Genomic DNA, 22994 nt, shown 5'->3' with positions numbered 1-22994 from the left:
TGTCACTGAAAATGCATTATAAAAACAATATTGCCTAATGCTTACATTCCCATAAGCCTCTAGGAAACATACACAAATTATACCTTTATCTTAAAATCAGTGCCTATTACATTGCTACTGTCATTCCTTTATGTCTCTTTGAACTGAGGTTGGATTTCACATGCTGCTGGAAAGTACAAAGTACCAGGATAAGTATAGGGGCAACTGCTGTATTCATTGAATAATCAACAACAGTCTAGCAGGCCCTTGAAAGAGCATGTGAAATGGATATAGCCTGCTCTCACGGGAGCTGTCCAGGGAGGAACTGGCACTAGACACAGAGTGCAAGCAAGGCCAGAGAAAGTAGTGGTTCCTCACACAGCAATACCTAGGGAGGCACTGAGCCCCAAATTAAGAGAATGCAACCAACTGATAGAAAGTTTCCTGTGGAGCAGCGGTTCTCACCATAACTGTGCATCAGCACCACCTGGAGAACTTGTTAAAACAGGTTGCTGGCCCCTGGGTGTGAAGTAGGGACCGAGAATTTACATTTCTAGCAAGTTCCCAGGTGATGCTTGTTCACCAGCCATACTTTGAGAACCACTACTCTAGAACTTGCCACTCAAACTGTGGTTTTTCGACCTGTAGTATCAATATCATCTGGAGCTTCTCAAAAATTAATACTGGAATTAAATCATTAAAAAGGAAATCTGGGGTGGGATGTGGTGGTCCGCGCCTGTAATCCCAGCACTCTGAGAGGCCAAGGCAGGCGGATCACTTGAGGTCAGAAGTTCGAGACCAGCCTGGTCAACATGGTGAAACCCTGTCCCTACTAAAAATACAAAAATTAGCTGGGTGTGGTGGCATACACGTGTAATCCCATCTACTCAGGAGGCTGAGGGAGGAGAATCACTTGAACCTGGGAGGCGGAGGTTGCAATCAGCCAAGATCATACCACTGTACCCCTGGGAAACAGAGCAAGACTTGCCTAAAAAAAAAAAAAAGAGACAGAGAGAGAATGCTGGATAATGAGCATGAGTTACTTTTAGGATTTGGTTGGTATGAAATGACCCTTCAAAATCTGGCTATGCTTGGCTGAACTGATCATAGCTTCTTCAAAGATGAAACCAGACCCTGAACTCAAAAGATCCACTTAAGGTGCAGATACCTGTGACTCCATCCCCACCCTGAAGAACCTACCAGTGCTCTTCACACCCTTTTTATTGCAATAGCTGGACATGGCTAGCCCAAGATGGAGTTAACGTTATATGGTGAAGGTTAAACTCTCACCCTGTCATCTACTCCTGACCTTGCTAATTATCACAATGCCAAGTCTGTGACAAACATATCTTCTGTGTCTACCTCCCTCAGCCTTGTACCTTCAGGTCAAATGAACCTCCCCCTCAAAGCATTCCCAAATATGACCAGTCTGTGATAATCTGTGAACATCCCGCAGTGTTTGCTGAAGGCCACACCCTGGAATTCTGTGCCATTCACTTGGCATCAAATCTCAGATCACTTTGAGTTACCTCTCTCCTACTATCTTCTTATATTATTCTTAAAATTTCCATTGCTCAATTTTCTTCTTCCTGCAATCAGACTAAAATCCCTTTGAAGCTTTGAGCTGCTTCATGTGCCCACAGAGTCTAGAACAAAGTAGATATTGAGTAAACTCCTGTTGCTTTATTGGTTGATAATCTTAAAAAGATACATCAGGTGCTCTGAAGAAAGACAAAAAATCCTCTTCCACTGTCCCTTAGAAATCAACTGTTAAAATGGTAATTTCGCCTGTTCTATAAGTCTCATACTGCAAATACAGTAAAAAATACTGGAGAGCTGTCAAAACATAAGCTCAAAAAAAAAAAAACTTCTTGTTATTCTATACATTTCATTTTGCTAATCAAGAGAAAACTAGCTATAAATAACTGGTTTTTAAAAACTGGCTTTTTCTGCCTTTTCCCCAGCTCAGGGAAGCTGCTCCTCCTGAGTTTATAAGAATGAGGAACAGTAAGGAAAGGTAAGGAAGGCAGGAAGTCACTGTGCTACCAAAAGGGTGTCCCTTGCAGACCTCTCCATTAGGTGGCAGAGGAGTGAGTTCCCGAGACCACTGTCTAAATGTGCCATTTCCCCCTACAAAACCAAAATCCAACCCCATTCCTTTTTCTAGGATGTTAGCTTTGGGAGTTCTTCAGAAGTCATCCAATCTAGACCTCATATTGAAAAAATGAGGAAACTGTGGCCCAGAGAGGTGATGTAACTTGGTACATCCACACTGAAAGCCAAGAACTCCAGCTCCCAGCCCAATCTTCTTTCAAATATGTCATGATTCTATTTCATTTCACTATTTCAGGGACAAAAAAAGGCATTTTAGAATGTTGCTTTGTTCCAGCCTACCTTCTACTTTAGTCATTCATTCAAAATTCAGTTATTGATCACTCATTACAGGCCAGGCACACAGTTTCCAGTGCTTACGACACAGCAGTGTACAGACAAAGATCCCTGCCCTATCCAGCTCGCACAGCAGGTTCCTTCTGCTGTGTAGTGGCTGGGAGAGGGGAAAAAGGAAGAAAAAACAACTGAGACATAGAGAGGAAAGGAGGGAAGTGATCTCTGTTCTATTTTTCTTTTCTAGTTTATGATTTTTCATATTTTATATATATATATAATATATTTCAAGTACTATAAAATCCACCCATTTAAACCATACAGTTCAGTGGTTTTTAGTATACTCACAAAGTTGTGCAGCCACCACCACAATCTAAGGTTTAGAACATTTTCAACACCCACAAAAGAAAGCTCATGCCCATTAGGAATCACTCCCCATTCTCTTACCCACACCCAAACCCCAGGCAACCACTAATCTAACTTCCTGCCTCTATGGATTTGCCTATTCTGTATATTTCATATAAATAGAATCACAGTATGTGACCTTTTGTGTCTGGCTTCTCTCTCAGTATAATGTTTTCAAGATCATTATGCTTTAGTATGTATCTGTACTTGATTCTTTTGTTTGTTTGTTTCTGATGGGGTCTCGTTGTTGTCGCCTCAGCTCGAGTGCAATGACATGATCTCGGCTCACTGCAACCTCCGTCTTCCAGGTTCCAGCAATTCTCCTGTCTCAGCCTCCTGAGTAGCTGGGATTATAGGTGCCCAGCAACATGTTCGGCTAATTTTTGTATTTTTCGTAGAGACGGGGTTTCACCATGTTGGCCAGGCTGGTCTCGAACTCCTGACCTCAGGTGATCCACCTGCCTCGGCCTCCCAAAGTGCTGGGACTACAGGCATGAGCCACCATGCCCAGCCACTTGATTTTTTTTATTGTTAAATAATATTCCATTGTAATCCATTCATTTATCCCATCATCTTACAGTTTCTATCAAAAGGCACACATCATCTTTGGAAGGATTATGTTAAAAAATGCAAGGTTTAGGAAGAAATAATTCCTGTCCCCATTTCCAACCTTTTCTGGGAAGTTGTTTCAAAGAATCACTGTGCAGTACCTGACCAGATCCATCCCCAGCAAGGCTTCTATCTCGGCAGCTGGCTCTCTGGTGTTGATGGCTTCATTGGCTATGCACACTCCATGTTCATTGGCTCCCATTTCTGCCCCCCAGAGCCAGGCCGGTCTGCTTATCATTATGGCATGGGTCCTCGGAACTTGGTCGATTGAAATGTAAGTGCACTGAAAAACAAACACAGGAAAGAAAGCGCCATCACCTGTCAGGTACTACCTCATTTCTGCCTGGGTACTTATACTGAAACATCGTATTAGTTAAAAACAGAGCCAAAAAATAAAAGGCCTTGGGAATACCCTGATTTTTAAGTCTTCACAATGCAGCTCAAAAGTCTCCATGGTGAGTTTCAGTCTGTGTGGCTCATGCCAATCTATTCCTGGTGCTCACGTAACAGGGCAATCATCTTGAACCAGGTATTCAGCCAATCATCATCCTGAACATCCTAAGCCTGCCCATTTCAACAGGAACAGGCGGCTGCCAGCATTCACCAATATTGAACACAGCTATTTACGAGCCCTACCTTTAAAGGAAACTTTACCTAGAAGCCTAAGATAGAAAGCAGATAAAAGGGAAGATCTTTGTCTGAAGAAAGCAGAACGCTGAGTCCCCCTGCAAGGACCCTTTGGGTTTCCTGGAACACAGTTTGATAACCTACATGGTTGCTCCAGTGGTAGAAAACAGAAAAGGATCATAACATTCTCATTTAACTACTGCATTACACTGTGGGAGTTCCTGTCTGTCGCATTTGATCCTCACACTAAGACAATGAGGTGGACACAGAAGGAAACGGTCCCATGGAGGTGCATCTCCAGCTGCTGTCAGAAATGCAGAACACACAACTTAGTGGTGCATCTTACCTTCTCCAGGCTGCGGTGGCTTTACCTGGAAAATGAGGGAGCTAATTTGAGTCAAACTATTTCTTCCCAAGTATTTTTAACCTCAGAACACCTTCTTCATACGAACTCTTACACAGAATCACAAGCACAATAAAATCAGTCAAAGTATGTCCAGGCAAAGGGAGGAGGATGCCCGGGACCAGGATGTGGGTAACCCTCAGAGTCTCGCCCTCCTGTGCTTCCCTTTCCCCTCCCCACATTGGGACCCACAGCAGAGGAACCTGCAACTAGCTTCCCCATGGGGGCCTCCCGACTCTGACATTCTACGGGCCTATGACACACCCTTTGTGTGGTGGACGCTGTATTGAATTCAAGTCTCTAAGTTACACAGTGCTCTGGAGCTCTCAAGGGAGAATGTTATCAGCTGCAGGAGTCATTTACATTTTAAACAGGGCAGCCGAAAGCAACAGCAGCCTTAGATCTTTTCTTTTTTTAACTCAAGACCCAGCTATATCAACTGAATGCAGCCCACAAAGCTATTCTGTATTGATTTCCCATAATCGCTAAACTTCAGGTAAGAGCTGAAACCCGTGTGACACACACACTCATTGGTCAGGTGACTTTGGGTCTGCACAATTCATGTTAGGTGTTGCTCCACACTGGGATAATGTCATTTTACTTGATAAATATTTGCAAACTGAAAGCTAATTATATCCAGAGGTTTTCAAGAGACTCTCGAATTTTTCATGGCAAACTGACAATAAAATATACTCAACATTTTTCCCCTATGCAGTTCCCAAAAGTTATTTATTTAAAAAAAAAAATGATTCTTGTAGAGCACGAAGCTGGCCAGAGCAGTAATCAAACTCTGCTCCTCTGTGCTCTTCTGAAATGGAACTGACGTTTACATCTTAACATTGCACTCTATGTCAAAAAGTAGTCCAGGCATTGACCAACACTTTCCAAAACCCCTGTCTGCACTGAGTGCCAGTGGCAACTTTTGTCTTAAAAACAATGAGTAAACAGGGAAAGAATCTCAGCTTCTTAAGCACAGATTTTATACAGGTTTTTAAAAGGGCAGGAAAAAAAGTAAAAATTAGGAAATGGTTTATTTGTCCTCAAATTCATTTTTACACACTCATTTCCATTTTCCCAATCATTTACAGAACACCAACTACACACAAAGCATTTTGTGCTAAATGCTGCAAGCAGAAAATCAGTGAGGAGGCCCAGGCCCTGTCCTTTTGGTTGGGGAGGAAGGCAAAGGCGTGCACACAAATTCCTACGAGCCCAGGCCAGCTTCAGTGTCTCTAAGGCTTGCCTGCTTCATTCCTGAAGCATCTTGCCACTGCCTCCTGCTTTGCCCTTCTGATCCACCCGACCCAGCTCTGCTTTTCCTCTTTCCCATTCCATTTATCCCCTTCTGAAATACTACAGAACTGACGGACTTATTACATGTACTGTTTATGTATACTATCTCCCCCAGCTAGAGTGTAAGCCCCAAGAGGGAAGGGGGATATCTTTGTTATTTAGTTCACTGACATACCCCAAGTCTGGTACATATCAGGCATCAATAAGCCTGTTTTTGGATGGGTGGCTGAATGGATGGCCGGAGAAATTACAAAGATCTAAGGGAGCACAGAAGGTAAAAGTCCAAAGAAATGAGGAAATACATCCGCATGGTCCTCTAGAGGCTGTATCAAGTGGGAGAAATCTGAGTTGACCTTAAAAAACGGGCCAGCCATCAAGGTACTCCAGTCAGAGCTAAGGGCTTAAGAAAGGAAGAGGCATGTCAAGGGTCTCCACGGTCCAGAGAGGTCCCTGCTGTGCCACGTGGGGGAGCTGCCATGATGTCATTAAGGCACAGAACTGCAAGGGCTTAATACGGATTGCCTGATTTAAAAAATGTCGACAATTGAATCAAAAAGACCAGATGGTCTTCACAGGAGTTCAAAATATATGCAGCCAACTTGACGCTTTTCAGGCCAAACTCGGAATGGTGAGGAAGGAAGGGGATCCCCAAGTAGCCAGATGGGCCCAATCAGCCCTCCTAAGCACCAGACCGAAAGCCAGGCAGCCAGATCCCTTCACAGGCCCCGAGCCTGGAACACATGCCCCTTGCTGCATCTTTGTCATGGGCCACAGAGCACGGGCCTCATATAAGGGCTCTTCTATGACAGCCATTCACACCTGCTCCACTATGTTTTAAATCTGGCTAATCACAACAAGGTGGGGTTGGGGAGGGGTAAACACACTTGTCTTATGTAGATAGACTGGCTACTTAAAATCCCACTTTGAGAGCAGATCTCACAAAATCAGGAACACTTACACAAAATTTAATTAGCTCAACTTGGTAAAGTCAGCCATCTAGAACATGAACTCCACAGCCACTTTTAAATATAAAATCCACCCACCTTTACAACTGCCACATTATTAATGAGCCAGAGAAGTGGGATTTGAGGAAGCAAAAGAGGTTTCTCCAGGTACAAATATCCAAAAAGCACCTGACATCTTCTTTCAGTGTGGCAAAAACAATTTAGTTCCCCAAGTCAAAATTCCTAGCTTAATTTCTATTAGAAACGAAAAAGAAAAAAGGAAAGTGTTCACCACTTAAAAGATGGATCTTTACAGAGATGGTTCTGGTCTCAGCTTTGGTTATTAAAATGAACTGTGGAAAGAGATGAGCAATTGGTCTTTCTGCCCCATGGCCACTCCCACCCAGACTTTCATAAAACAAATCTGTCAGCTAGTGTGACTTCTGGGTGCCCAAGTCACATAACAATATAAGAATGCCCAGAGCAGGAGTGTGGGCAAGCATTCTTCTAAATGTCAGCACTGCCCAGTGCTAATCAGGGGGTTTCCAAGGATCTGCCTGTCCTGAGCTTGCCACTCTCTCAGGGACCACCTGCCAGGTTAGGATGGAGGATAGAAAACATGAGCCTCGAAAAGACCCTAGAGCCAAAGACAAAAACAATTCCACAGAGCAAGCCCTTCATTATTTTATGTGATTACGTCGAAAATGAAAAGCAAGATCAGCTTCATGCCGTCACTTCACCCCATCCACATTCCAGCACACACTATTTCTGGATACCACCCAGTGAAAGGGGAAACAGAGACACTCACACAATAGACGTTTCAGTTAATGAAACACAACCATTGTGCCTTTCGTACTGTACTCAGATGGTGAACACAACCCTGGCACCACCAGCAAAAACCATTGTGAGTTGAGCTGATGAGTCAGCCAAACTTCTTACGGTGGGGGAAGATGGCAAGGAAAATGGGATGCTTTGGAGAGATGTTTTTAGCTTTTAAAAATTTGTAGCTCTAAAGATGCATTGATAATTATCACTGAGGATTTTTTATTTATTTTAAATTATATATGTGAGTGTGTGTGTGTGTGTGTGTATTTTTTGTTTGTTTGTTTTAGAGATGGAGTCTTACTATGTTGCCTAGGCTGTCCTCCCAACACCTGGGCTCAAGCGATCCTCCACTCTTAGCCTCCCAAGTAGCTGGGACTAGAGGTGTGTGCCACCATGCCCTGCGTATTTGTTTTTATTTTATTTTTTTACCCCAGTGTCTTGCCTGCTATTTGACTGGTTTTAGGAAATGTATTCTTAAGGTTCATATAAGTTTAAATAAAGACAAAAGAAGGTGCTGAGATCAGAGGGCAACATCCTCAACCACACTTTAGAAGAACTGTGTTTTATTTCACTGAAAGCATAAGATCTTTGGGGAGGAACAATGCAAAGGTCTGAGATCAGAAATGCATCTGGGAAAGGGGACATTATGGAAGGAAGCCCTCTGCTAAGCCATGCTCTCTTGGAAGTGAGGGAGACACTTCTGACTCCATACAAGACTGGGGGCTCCTGATTCTGGAGCTGACTAGAAGAAAACAAAAAAAGAAAGAAAGAAAGGAATAAAGAAAGAAAGGGGGGGAGGGAGGGAGGAGGGAAGGAAGGAAAGAAGGAAGGGAGGGAGGAAGGGAGGGAGCAAATCTGTCCAGTGGTCACGGAGCTTTGCTCAGCTCTCTCTGATTCCAGAATGACTTGTACTTTCCTATTGTAAGAAATAACTTTCAGAATTAAAATTCAGCTCCCCCCACCCCCACAACATACACACACCCCACACATCACAAATATAGCCTCCATCTGGACAATTTTACTAACAACGCTACCAGCCATCATTAACTGGTAATTTTCTATTCTTCTTGTAAATATTTTCAATGATAAAGAAAGGGGAAAGGATCTACCAAAAGCTTTCCCCAAATCATGAAAGTTATATAAACTCAGTGACGACAGTGAATCCATACAGTATTTCATGTAGTGGAAAATAGACAAAAATTTAAGCTAATTTGAAAAAAAAATGAGGAAATGATAAAGACTTTAAAAAAGGAAATAATGGAGACAATATTTATTACGAAAGAAAGACTCTTTTAAAAAATATTATGTGTCAAATCTAACTTTGTTATCAAGAATTCTGTCTCCGTAAATTCTGGTATAATTAGCCTCTTGGACACCAAGTGTAAGTAATGTAAACCTTAGCCAAAATCCACTGTTTTTCTGGAAAAGAAGTCTAATGTTGGATCCATTTTTTTCCTAAATAGAAGGTTCAACCATGTAAGAATGGACCTGTACCGTCCATGAGCATGCATGCATACCCACATGCACATATACACACACACACATTCACACACCATAATCCAGGAAGTTATTCCTCTGCTTCCTCAACATGCCTACCTAGAGGGAGGGCAGGACTTGGGGTAAAGTCGAGATGAGTTCTCTGATGCATCCTCAGAGAGGACAGAGGGGCTTTCAAATATTGATACCTATTTATCCATCCTACTCTGCAACCAAAAGAGATGTTGTTAAAAGCCCAGAATACACAAGGGAAATACTAAAGAATATAAAATTTGGATGTTCCAATCTGCAAACTGCAGCTGAAAGAAAAAATCCAGTGTAATTTTGGAAACTGAGGAACTCTGTGCTGGAGGATCTTATTTCTTACTCTTCTAGTCTTAAGTACAGTGAACTTGACATATGGAGATGATGGCTGGATGGGATTGACTGACAGGGGGATGGAGAGTGGCTAAGTGGACAAGTTGAAGGGAGAACCGCCTGGAAAGGGGGATCAGTTGGCAGGTGGGTGAGTGGATGAATGAGGAGTCCACACTACTTTTTGCATGGTTTTTGCATGTGTCCAGAGGTTGCCCTAGAAACCTCATACTTGAGAGTGTTGAGGTCCCAGGAAATCATTTTCTGAGAATATAACCACCTATTATATAATTAGTTTCATATAATTATTAAACACTGTAATTATTAAATAATATAATTATGTACATATAATTAAATTATATAATTATTAAATAATATAATTATGTATATGCAATTAAATTATACAATTATTAAATAATTGTTTATATATAATTAAATTATTATATAATAAATTATATAATAGAGGGTTATATTCTCAGAAAATGATTTCCTGGGACCTCAACACTCAAGTATGAGGTTTCTAGGGAAACCTCAGGACACGTGTTTAAAATGTCATGAAATGGGCCGGGCGTGGTGGCTCATGCCTGTAATCCCAACACTTTGGGAGGCCAAGATGGGTGGATCACTTGAGCTCAGGAGTTTGAGACCAGCCTGGCCAACATGATGAAACTCTGTCTCTACCAAAAATACGAAAATTAGCTGGCTATGGTGGCACATGCCTGTAATCCCAGCTACTTGGGCGGCTGAAGCAGGAGAATTGCTTGAACCCAGGAGGCAGAGGTTGCAGTGAGCTGAGATTGTGCTACTGCACTCCAGCCTGGGTGACAGAGTGAGACTGTCTCAAACATAACATAACATAACATAACATAACATAACATAACATAACATAAAATGTCATGAAATGGCTGAGGAATAGATGGGTTTTTATGAAAAGTTATTACTCTTCATAGTTTAAAAAAGTCTGTATTCTAATAGTTCCTTGTATAAAAGTTACATGATAGTAATCGTGGCTCCTAGACCTAAATATGGAAAGAACTCATCATTCTGTACTTGGGACAAGTATAGGAGATGGAGACAGATGTAACTGTAAGGGAACTAAAGGGGTAAGAGTAAGTTTGAAAAGCAGATTCAGTAGTATGTGATGTACCAAAGATAGTTTTGGAACTGAGACCCGGAGTCACAGCAATTCTCAACATTAGTCAATTCTTTAAAAAAAAAAAATCCTTCTTCACAATGTTCTCCTTAAAGCTTTACAAAGTGCTTTCATGCATCAGCTCACGTGTGTCCCACTAAAGCCTGTAATGCAGGCAGAGGGGGTATTATGATCTCTATCTGGCAAATAAAGAAACTGAGTTTCAGAGAGGCTCGAAGGCCCAAGACACTATAAAGGGAGAGGCAAAACACGAACCTAGGACCCCTCTCTCTGGGCCAGAACTCATCCTCCTAGTTTCAGGTGGTTGTAAATTTCAATTGACATGCATAGAGGAGTGTCAGGCTAAAGGGAGGAGTGGATATTGGTGTTGAGGCCTGGAAAGATAAACAGGAGTCTACCAAGTAGATGAGAGGAGGGGAGAAGAAGGATCTTCTCAGCAAAGGACAGAAAGAGCAAAAGCACAGAAAAATGCAAGTGTGTTATTTGCTCAAGAAAAGGCAAGCAGTTCAGTGTAGCTGGGGCCTAGAGTACAAGCTGAGAGGGCACAGCTAAGAATGAGAATAGAAAAGTAAGCAGGAAATTGTATAACCCTTACGGAGGTCAATTCTTATAAAAGCTTTACCCTATGACCCAATGATGCTACATTTGGAAGTACATCCAATGGCTATATCTACACATGCACAAAATGACTTATGTACAAGGTTCTCCACAGCTGCACTTTCTGGACTAGCAAAATACTGGAAAGAGTCCAAGCATCTACCAATAGAGCACTAATTAAATGAACTATGGTACACCTCCACAATGGATTACTATGTAGCCGTAAGAAAAAAATAAGGACAATCTCTATAGAAAAATCTTTAGAAAATGTTAAGTGAAAATAGGAAAGTGCAGATCTTTTCTGTAAGTTCAAAGTTATATATTAAAAAATCATGTTTAATAGTAGCGTATAGAATGTGCCGCATTCACACAAAACAATAGAAAATAAGGCCAGATATTCAGTTTTTTTGGATTTGCATAAAATACTGGAAGGATATGCATGAAATTAATAAAAAGAGTTATACAGGATGGAGACAAGGGAGGAAGACTTCTTACTGTGAACCTTTTAAATATCATTCAATCTTTGAACCACATAAATATATGATTACCTATTCAAAATGAAAAATTACATTTTAAAATGTCTTTAGCCAAATGAGTTAAAAACATGTCTACACAAAAGACTGCACACAAATATTTATAGCAGCTATGTTCATAACTGCCAAACTTTAGAATCAACTAAGATGTCCTTCAGTGGGTGAATGGATAAATAACCTGGTATATCCAGAAAATGGAATATTGTTCAGTGATAAAAAGAAATGTGTCATCAAGCTTGGAAAAGACAGGAAGAAACCTTAAATGCACATTACTAAGTTTAAAAAAGCCAATCTGAAAAAGCTACACACTGAATGATTCCAACTATGTGACATTTTAGGAAAGGCAAAAGTATGGACACAATAGGATCAGTGATTTCTGGGGGCTAGGGTGGGTGGGTGAATAGGTGGAGCACAGAACCTCTAGGGTAGTAAAAGTATTCTCTATAATACTACAATGGCTTGTCATTATACATATAGGTATACCCATAGGATATCCAACACAAAGAGTATAAACTATGAACTTTAGTTAATAATACTGTATCAGGCCGGGCTCGGTGGCTCACATCCATAATCCCAGCACTTCGGGAGGCTGAGGCGGGTGGATCACTTGAGGTCAGGAGTTCAAGACAGCCTGGTCAACATGGTGAAACTCCATTTCTACTAAAAATACAAAAATTAGCCAGGCATGATGGTGGGCACCTGTAACCCCAGCTACTTGGGAGGCTGAAGCAAGAGCATCACTTGAACCCGGGAGCTGGAGGTTGCAGTGAGCCAAGACCGTGCAACTGCACTCTAGCCTGGGTGACAAAGCTAGACTCTGTCTCAAAAAACAAAATATATATATACTGTATCAATATTGGCTCATCAGTTGTAGCGAATGTACCACATTGATGCCAGACGTTACTAGCAGGGGAAACTAGAGGGCAGGGTAAGGGGCTGTTTGGGAACTCTCTGTGCCTTCCGTTCATTTTTCTGTAAACATAAAACTGCTCTGAAAATAGTCTATCAATTTAAAATAGAAAAGAATGAAAGAGAATAAAAGAAAGGAAAAGTGAGCAGGGTGCCAGTTGGGAAGAGTTCTGAATGGCATACAAATCAGCGTGGACTCTCAGCCTGTAAACAAAACGAAACACTTTTCAGCAAGGCAGTGATAGAGCTATCTACGTTCTGGGAAGCAAATTCTGGTAACCCCGTAGGGAGAAGAACCCAGGAGAAAGAGACCCCGGGACAAATGAGAAGATTGTAGCAGAAAAGAGATGGACTCAGTCTGAACGAGTCAGGGGCAGCGGGGAGGAGATGGACAAACAAGAGAGGGGGCAGCGGGACTCAGTGACAGCTGTCCCTGTGCGTTGGGGATGAGGGCAGGGGGAAGTGAGGGTCGACGTTTCCCGTGGGCTTCTAGTATAAACTACGTGGCCGACAATGGTGCTGTTAGAGCAACAGGGATATATAAGCTGGGGGAAATGAATTTGCTTTCTTACCTGTGAGGTTATTTCACCTGCAGAATATGCAAGTGGGAACGCAAAGAGGCAGCTCAAAACACAGGTATGGAACTCAGAAGAGAGGTCAGAGCTGCCTTAGAGGCTAATTATGGTATATATCACACTATACTTATGTATGGAAGGGGACAGGATTTAACCTAAATATATCTGAGTAATCATATACCATAGGTTAACTAGCAAAAGGAATCTAGCCTCGTCCTTAAAATAATTGTAACCATGAGAGTAAAGTAAGAGTTAATGTAGCCTATCCTCCAAAAAAGAAAACAAGTTTTTTTGAAATATTTATTTCAGACATGTTTATAAATGGCTTTGTGTGATTTTTGAAGTTAGTATGGCTACTTAACAAATTACCCCAAAATTTAGTGGTGTAAAACAACTTTTTTAATGCTCATGGATTTGAACAGCAAAGGGATAATGTGTCTCCACTCCAGTGTCTGGGGCCTGGAATCATCTGAGAGACAGAGAAACGAGAATGGGAGAGAGAGAGAGGAACCAGAGAGAGAGAGAGAGAGAGAGCTGTATCCTTTTATGGCCCAGCCCTGGAAGTCACATAGCATCACTTCCACCATGCTCCACTGGTCAGAGCAATCACAAGCCCTCAAAGATTCACAGTCAGAGTGAAGGACATAGACTCACCTTTCCCTCTTGGTGGGAGGAGTGCCCTTCACACTGGAAGAAGGGCTTGTGGGATAGGATTTGGTGCAGCCACCTTTGAGAACTTAAATCTGCCCACATAAAAATCAAAGATTATTTTAGTTTGTATGTCTTTCGGGAAAAAAAGAGAAATGTTCAGGGAGGACAGACACGGAAGGTCAGTAACAACTCAAACCAGCAAACTTTATCCACACAGAGTCCACTCTGTTCCAGGAAAAGAGAGAAACATTTGGACCCAAATAACATGGACATTCACTCATTGATGGATACCCATTTAAAACCTAATATGCTCACCAGGGAACCTAGCACTCTTCTTCACCTATACGAAAGGAAAGTCCCACTAAAGTTGCAGGGGCTTTTATTAAGTTAGTGGCTCAGTAAGAGAGGAAAGTGGGTCTGGTGAAAGCCCAGTAGGAGACAGTCTGCCACCGGACCATCCACAGACAGCCCATGTGAAGGCCTGCCCACCTGCCTGTTCATTTCAGTGCCTTTGTTAAATTCATGTAAAGTAAGCAGCCCCTCATAGAGTTCTGTTGCTCTTTGGTGCTGATTACTGCTTTTAAAGAACTGAAACAGAGCCAGTGATTTAAGATTTAGATATGAAAATAAAATACACATTGGATGTAATGGAAGAATTTAAGAAAAAAAAAAGAAAATACAAATTGATGAATGCCTATTTGAAACCAAGCACAATCATCAGAAAAATCAGTTTATTTTGTGAAGCACAGAGCACCAAAGAATAGAGGTTATGTAGTGAAAAGAGCTTCTTCATTTACTAGCCCTAATTTATTTTCTCCAGATTTGTCATCCTTTAACGAACTACCATCTAAACACACACACACACAGAAACACACAAGGTAAATACACTTATAAACAAAACATAACCAAGAAGGTTATGCCCTGAATGCAAAGATGGTTCAATTTATCACATAAATAAGTGATTATCTCCATAATTACTGAAAAGATACTTAACAAAATTTAATATCTATTCCTGAGTTGTTGTTTTTAGAAATACTCAAAATAGAAATTCATGTATACTTTTTTTTTAAAAAAAAGATGGGGTCTCACCATGTTGTCCAGGCTGGTCTCAACTTCCTGGGCTCAAGTGATCCTCCCACCTCAGCCTCCAGGGTAGCTGGGACTACAGGCATGTGTCACTGTACCCAGCTGATGTATACTTTTTAACATAAGCCAGGTGCAGTGGCACATAAAACTATATAAATCTCAATCCCAAAACCAGCAGCTTACTTAATAGGGAAGCACTAGAGACAGCCCCACTCAGGTCAGGTGCAGAGCCAAGGATACCCACTATCTCCACTACTACTTAACATAAAACCCGAGATATAAGCCAAAGCAATCAAACAGGAAAACAATTAAAGACAGAAGAACAACTAAACAATCTCTATGTGTGAGTGATATAACAATATACCTGGAAACCCCAAGAGAAGCAATGATAAAAGCTGACACAACCAATAAAAGAATTTAGTAAAATGACAGAAAGTATAATTAACATAAAATAGCCATCGTGAAAGTTTGACAACACATTCTGGGAATATGAAGTAACGGGCATTGTCATATAGTGCTGATGGGAATGCAAAATGGTACACCACCTATGGAAGGAAATTTGATAATATTTAATAAAATTATATTTTTATTTACCTTGTGACCCAGCAATTTCATTTCTAGGCATCTATCCCAAAGAAATACTGACAAAAATAGTATTTTTAAAAGACTCAAAATAAGAATTAATGGATAATGTTTTATTATGATAAAAATATATAAACTGAGACCAGATACTATGACAGATGCATAAGGCTGTTATCCACTTCAGTGCTGTTTGTAATAGCAATAGACTGAAAACAACCCAATGTCCAGCAGCAATATGGGGCTGGTTAACTATGATACATCCATAGAATGAAACACCATGCAGCTCTAAATGAGGAATTATGACTTGCATATACTGTAGGGAGTACTCTCCAGAATATGTTTTGAGTTGAAAAATATAAAGTAGAGATTCAACCTGAGAAAGCTGATTGAAGAAAATAAAATAATAAAATAAAAATGAAAAAAATGCAAAGCAGAGAAAAGTATATATGGCATGCTGCTGTTAATCGACGAAAGGAGGAAAGGGACCAGGATGAATACACACGTGTGTGTGATTTGTTACATATATATGTGTAATTTTGCAAATGGAAGGATAAACCAAGATCTTCCAAAACATGATTACCTATAGGGGAAAAGATCATGGAGTAAAGGGGACAAGGATACAAGTTAGACTTCTGTGAATAAATCTTGTTTTTTAGATTTGACTTCAGAACTATGTACATATTCTACTTAATTATAAAACAATGGCCATAGCAGTGAGCATAGAGCTCTTCCATGACCTTGTTTTCAAGGCTATGAGAAAACCTGTATGGAAACAGGAATCAGCAGAACTGACATGACAGCTCTGACTTGTGAGCAAGCTTCCAAGCAAGGAGTTAGAGTTGTGCTGGTGGCAAAGCCAGAGAAAAGAGAGTGTGACTCGCGAGACTGCAATGCACGCCTTACCTCAACCTTGCTCTCCGGTTGGTGATCAGCAGCCGAGAAATACACAACCTCTTGCACTTCATCTCTGGGCCGGGCTGAATTTTTCCCAAATACCACCAGACCATCCTTAGCACGTGGAGGGAAGGCAACAAAACAGTAACTTGGAGGAGCTGCAGCCATCCTGAAAAGAGAATGCCAGCAAGAGTGGAAGCAGGCCTCACATAGAACACTCCAACAGCGAGTTCTTCAAACATATTTCACCAGCCAAAAGGGTTTTACTATTGAACTGTGCACAGCTAGCTCATTAAGAGATCCCAGCTGGCAAATGAAGGTGGGACGCCTGCAGTGGAATGACAGAGCCACCGAGACCAGATATTGTTTAATACTCTGTGGGATTAAATGAGCTCAGATTTGCAACAAACCACAGCGGCAGCCAAAAGTGCAGTGACGTGGGAGAAAGGAAAGGAGGTCATTGTTCTAGGCAGAAGACACAGACACACACCACACATACACACACTACAATCTGTTCACAGTAATAAAATAATAAATAAACATATCTTAATACTAACTATACAAGTGCCGCAGATCCAGAAATGCATAGCCACCACATAACAGATTTGGGGTGTGATGAGGAAATGGGTCTAGAGATCAATTGAAAAATACCCTGCTTTGTTGTTTTGAGTAGTTCTGCTCCACCTCGATGACATAACACTCAAACACCTTTTGGTTTTCCGTCCACCTCCCCAGCTGCTCCTGGACTGGCTTGTTCTACCTGGCCAGTGCACATCCTCACTGCTTCATCCTTCTTTCCTCATTTAATGATCTTTTCTATCTGGGAAAATGCATCCATGCTCAGATCTTTCCTTGTCAGTTACATGCTGATGACTTACACATTTAATTCCAGCTGGGTTCTCACCTTAAGCCTCTGACCCACAGACCCAGCTGCCTGCCTGATATCCGAAGCTGATTTCGTCTTCTTCCCTTTTCAAGGTTCTTTATCTTGGTAGCCAAGGTAACCATCCTTGCCATTTGCTTCTCCATTATCTAATATATCACCAAGTCCTGTACATTCCATCTCCTAAATCTCTATGGAAACCTCCCACTCCTCTCCATCTCCACTGCTACCACCCTGCACCAAGCCACCACCATCTCCAGCCTGGACCACTACAGTAACTTCCTGAGGGGTTGCTCCAAAACCTCTATCACTCCCCACTCCAAAACATTCTCTGCATTGCAGCCAAAGTGATCCTTTTAGAAGGAAGATTTGATCACGTCATTCCTGCTTAAAATACTTCAGCAGTTTCCCAAGGCTCTTGGAATAAAGACCAAAATATGATCAAGTTTGTTCCCCCTTCCCAGCCCCATCTTCTACCACTCACCCCTCCACTCTCACAATGCCAGCACACAGGCCTTTTTCTAGTTCCTCCAGTGCCTGCCAGACCTCTGCACATGCTCCACCCTTTGTCCTTACCACTCCCTTCCCTGCTTCCTGTACCAAAACTATCTTCCTGGTTAACTCCTCCTCTTTCATGTACCAACTCAAATATCACTCTAGTACTCTAATTTGTGTTGCTGTACTATACACTCTCATAGAATCCTGTCCTTTTCCTTCAAAGTAATTATCATAATCTGAAATACTTGTTTGATTATTTTATTACCAACAATCAATATTTAGTCTCTCCCAGCAAAATCTAAGCAATATGAAAGCAAGGACCTTTCCCTTTTGCACACCGCTGTAACCTCAGCTGTACACTATGTCTTATGCAGAGTAGATTTTAAATAAGTGATAAACAAGGGTTCTTTTCTTGTTTATTAATAGTCCACCATACTGAAGCTGACTCTCTGACATCTCTCTTTTCTCCTGCCATGCCTCTGCACCTGGCTTGAATGCCCTTCCCTTAGTCTTTGTACATATCCTTCAGGATCTGATTCAAAACCCCTTTCTTTCATAAAGACTTCTATAAAGGACTCTCATTTATTCAGCATCCACAAGTACTAATACCTCCATTTTGTTATAAAATAATGTACATATGTTGCTTGTATATTTCTTTACCCGTTTCAAAGAAAGCTCCCTGAAGGCAGGACTCATGCCATCCAACCATAGTAGCCCTTTCCCCAACCCCTGGCATTACAGGCACTCAAGAAACATTATCTAGTGTACCAACTATTGTATTTGTGTCATCAATTACCCAACTTCCATGTGTTTTATTTTACAAGTCTGAAATATAAGTGAGAAGTAAAGCAATCTTCTCAGAAAAGCACAAGAATGGGATTCAAAACTCAGCTCCACCACCTACTAGCTGTGTGACCTGCTTAAGTCACTTTACCTCTCTGAGCCTAGGTTTCCCTTTTGCAAATGTTTTGCCCCAGCCCACAGGTTTATCATGAGTATAAAATAAAATGATGCTTGAGAACATATTTTGAAAACTGTGGAGGCTGCATAAGTATAGGATACTTTATTTGCTGGCTGGATGTGGTGGCTCATGCCTGTAATCCCAGCACTTTGGGAGGCCAAGGCAGGCAGATCACTTGAGCCTGGAAGTTTGAGACCAGCCTGGGCAACATGGAGAGACCCTGTTTCTACAAAGAAATACAAAAACTAGCCGGGTGTGGTGACATGCACTTGTAGTCCCAGCTACTTGGGAGGCTGAGGAGGGAGGATCATTTGAGCCCAGAGAGGCTGAGGCTGCAGTGAGCCAAGATCACGTCACTGCACTCCAGCCTGGGCAAAGAGTGAGACCCTGTCTCAAAAAAAAAAAAAAAAAACTTTATTTGGGTTTTGACTGTTAAAATAGAGCAATATCTAAAATTTTCTGTTAAGCAAACCAATCAAAATCTATTTGCCTCATTCCTAATTACAGCAGTTACCAAATTGCAGAGTCATCAATATTCTATGTTTAGAAACCTCTTTGTATGGGACTGTATTGCTATTTCTATATCCAATCTACTTCAGGTTAATTTCTACATGCACACTCAGAGTTCTTCCCTGCATTGTTTATGGCAGGCCCCTCCCCAGAGTGCAGAGAAATGGGGCAGCCCCCACAATTCTGAAAATAATTCCCTCCTAGCTCAGTAAAATATAACCCCTTCCCTCTGGGAAAGAAAAGCCAGAAAGATAAAGAGGCAACAGTTCTTTCTCCCCTTAACCTTTCCCATTTTCACAAAAACAGCTTTATCTTCAGACTGGAGGAGTAGAGAGAGATAAACAAAGAATGTGTATGCACAAGAAAGACCTAGAATAATTATGAAATCAAATGCCTTTATAGAGTGCTACTAGAATCTGGGCATCGGGGGAATTGCCTGTGGAGACAAATAAAGTGAAACAGACCCAGAGGAAGATAAGATGGGGAAAGGATGCATTTCTCTTCTGTGATGCCTCGAGTATCTCATATGCTCCCCCTCTCCCCATCATTGGGCCATTTCAAAAGAGCTAGTGTCTTGCCTAGGAGCAGGACCTTACTTTATTTGATCCTTAAAAATCGTAGAAATCCACCAATTTTGCATTTATGAGATTTATCTATAGAATATAAATAAAACCCACGGGGTTTTGGGCAAGCACCTATTATTCGGCCAAGGCACCTGCTTAGTCAGCAAATAATCTGGGTCGCATGATCATGATGAGGATATAGGCAACAGAAGCTCAGGGGTATGTGGGCCAAGGGAGGCTGGCTTTTCCACTAAATTTTGAGAACGACTGGGAATGCCAGCAGGGAGCAGAATTTCAATGTCTGTTTTAAGAATTACAAAGCTAGATGAACCAGCAAACTGTGTATCAGACCTAGGAGCAAACTAGCCCAGGCTAACTGTCCATTAATTTTTCCTGAATCACCATGTGTGCACTGACTAGCTTCAGAGATGACTTTTCTGAAAAGAAAATTTTCAGAATTTTCAGAATTTTTCCATTTCAGATGGAAATGTTGTATCCACCATTCAATATGGTGACCACTAGCCTCAGGCAGCTATTGAAGTGTAGTTAGAATGATGAAGGAGCAGAGTTTTCCATTTTATTCAAAACTTCAATTAATTTTCATTTAAATAGCCACATGTAGCTAGTAGAAACTCTATTGGATGGGACAGTGATACAGAGTCCCAAAGAAACCCAGAAATGAAGATTTTCATATTAAGGCTTCCAGTGATCTCAGAAGTTCTTGTTTGTGAAGTCCTCTTATTCTAAGGACAAAATGTGCTATCATCCATATAAACTGTATTAGCAAAGAGGAGGTGGGACACTTCCGGAAGACTGAAGAAAACAAACATTAGGAAGCAGCTACAGAACTCACCAGGCTGACTTAGATTACGTAAGTTAAAGGTGATCATAGCTGTAGATGCCAATTACACTTCTCTTGGTGTGAATCTCATATCCTGACTCTGAAAACACCATGAGAGTGTGGCCCTCATTACTATCTGGGAATCCTTTGTGTACTTGTCTGGCCAATTCCTCTATTTCCTAAATGAATTTTTGACACCTTCACTTTTCTTCAAATCTCCACCCACCTCTTCTAAGCAGAGGTCTCACTTTCTAGTCCACAAAAGACAGGTGAATGGAGGGAGAATGTTTCAGAGAGAGGACATGCAGGCCTGAAGGCCCTGCAACTGGAGAAAATGAACGGAGCCAAGAAATTAAAAAGCTGATGCAACTGAGGACAGAGAAAGTAGGGTAGAGGCCTGGAGAGGTGGGTATATATATGGGCAGGTCCACATTGAGCCTTGAAGGTCACATCAAGTACTTTAGTGTCTATTTCACAACACACAGTAAAGCACTGAAGGCTTTTAAGTCAGGTTTTAGGTTGAAAATTGCATACAGCCAATATCAAAGAAGTTGCCTGTGATAGGAAGCAAACCACAAAGCAGACAGAAATGATGAAAATAGAATAAGTAATTTCATTTCTATGTACGTATCCTAAGGAAACGATCAGGAATATGGGCAAGGGGTATGCGTAAGTGTTCACATAGTGGTATTCATACAGTTGAAAAACTGAAACTTACTTGTCCAGCATCAGAAAACTGGCTGAAAATGTCTGCTACATCTATCGGGTAGAATACTATAAACCTATTAAATATATGTTTATGAAGAGTTTTTAATTGCATGAAGAAATGATTTGAGGGGGCAAGATAAATTATCTTATTTAAAATATACGTAGAAAAAGACTACGCCCAAATACTTGCCCAGGAAATGTACTCAAAATATTAACAGTGGGAGCCCAGCAATGAAATATTCTTTGCTTTTTCATCTTTTCCTCTAATTTCCAACTTTCCTATAAGTATTTTTACTGATATAATCCCAGAAATGATTTTTAAAGTAAACCCAGGAGAGAATAGCAATTTAGGAATTTTATTTTAAAGAAAAATTTTAGTTCTGTTTCTATATCCTAATATATCTGAAATTTCAAAAGTGGCAAATTCTTATGAGTTATAGCTAGGATGAATTTTTTTATTTGGCATTGTTCTCTGATACTTTCTTTTACCTTTTTTACACCTGCCCAATTCAGAGTTGCTCAGAGAGCACACAATGTTTCATTACTATGTTTCACACAAATAGTGAGTTGGCCTCCTACAGTTGTCCACGTGGGAAAAGAAAAACTGGCCAATCTGGAAGCCAGAGCTCTCATGAACCTGAAATGAAACCCTTCTGAAAGTGATTCAAAGGAACTCAATTCTCCTCCTATTATTTGTCAAAATATTGGGTAACATACCAGACATTCACACTAAAATGAAAAAAAATCTAACAAGTTACGTCATTTATATATTACATAAAACATGCATTTAAAAATATTTGTTTACAAGATCCTTTTTTTTTTTTTTTTTTGAGATGGAGTCTTGCTCTGTCGCCCAGGCTGGAGTACAGTGGCGTGATCTCGGCTCACTGCAACCTCCACCTCCTGGGTTCAAGCAATTCTCCTACCTCAGCCTCCTGAGTAGCTGGGATTATAGGCACATACCACCGTGCCCAGCTAATTTTTGTATTTTTAGTAGAGACGGGGTTTCACCATGTTGGCCAGGCTGGTTTCAAACTCCTGACATCGTGATCCATCTGCCTTGGCCTCCCAAAGTGCTGGGATTACAGGCATGAGCCACCGTGCCCAGCCTACATGATTCTTAAAAACTGTTAAATTATTCATGCATGACACAAGAAACTGGCTTTAAGATTTTTCTCCTTTTCCTTTATAACCTCATACAACGTTATGAAATGTATATTCTCCTTCACAAAGAAAAAGAAAAAAAAGAACCTAAAATTCAATTAACTCCCAATCACATACACGAATACAAAAACTTAGAACATGAGAAAACTTATGTATATTCAGCTTTGAAAAGTAGAATATAAGCATTTGATGATGGGGTTTTCCATCATAACTACATTCTACTTAAACCGGTGTTAAAATTAGTGAACAGAGTTTGTCCAGAAATAAGGCTATAATTGATGGCTTTTTAAAAAACTTGCTTGTTTTGAGGCATAATTCTGAAGCTGCTTTCTGAGCTGTGGGGACCCAGAAATGGGGGTGGGGCTTCAGTGTTACACTATAGACCTGAAACTGGATGTGGGTGTATCCACAACAGTGTTTTCCTAACTGTATATTGTGGCCTTTTTGTAGTTTATGAAATCAATTTAGTGGATAGGAACAAGTTTTTTTAGAAAAGCATTTTTAGAAAGAATGTATGCATCTCACATAGTAAGGGTAAGTACTAACGCAAGAAACTCTAATTTTA

At 40.9% G+C, this 22994-nt stretch overlaps 1 protein-coding gene across 2 annotated transcripts in view; it reads right to left on the bottom strand.

The window, feature by feature from the left end:
• Positions 1–22994, bottom strand: part of SCRN1 (secernin 1) — a 68437-nt gene that overhangs the window by 31628 nt on the left and 13815 nt on the right. For both annotated transcript variants that reach the window (XM_002818092.4, XM_054560585.2), the window contains 2 exons: positions 16311–16470; positions 3480–3661 (listed from right to left, as the gene is read on the bottom strand). In XM_002818092.4, coding sequence (XP_002818138.3) covers positions 3480–3661; positions 16311–16469 — 341 coding nt within the window. In that variant the 5' untranslated portion in view covers position 16470. The remainder of the gene's footprint in view (positions 1–3479; positions 3662–16310; positions 16471–22994) is intronic.

The sequence above is a fragment of the Pongo abelii genome, chromosome 6 (assembly GCF_028885655.2).
Source record: "Pongo abelii isolate AG06213 chromosome 6, NHGRI_mPonAbe1-v2.0_pri, whole genome shotgun sequence".
Classification (NCBI taxonomy): Eukaryota; Metazoa; Chordata; class Mammalia; order Primates; family Hominidae; genus Pongo; species Pongo abelii.
This window is presented reverse-complemented; position numbering and strand designations above follow the sequence as displayed.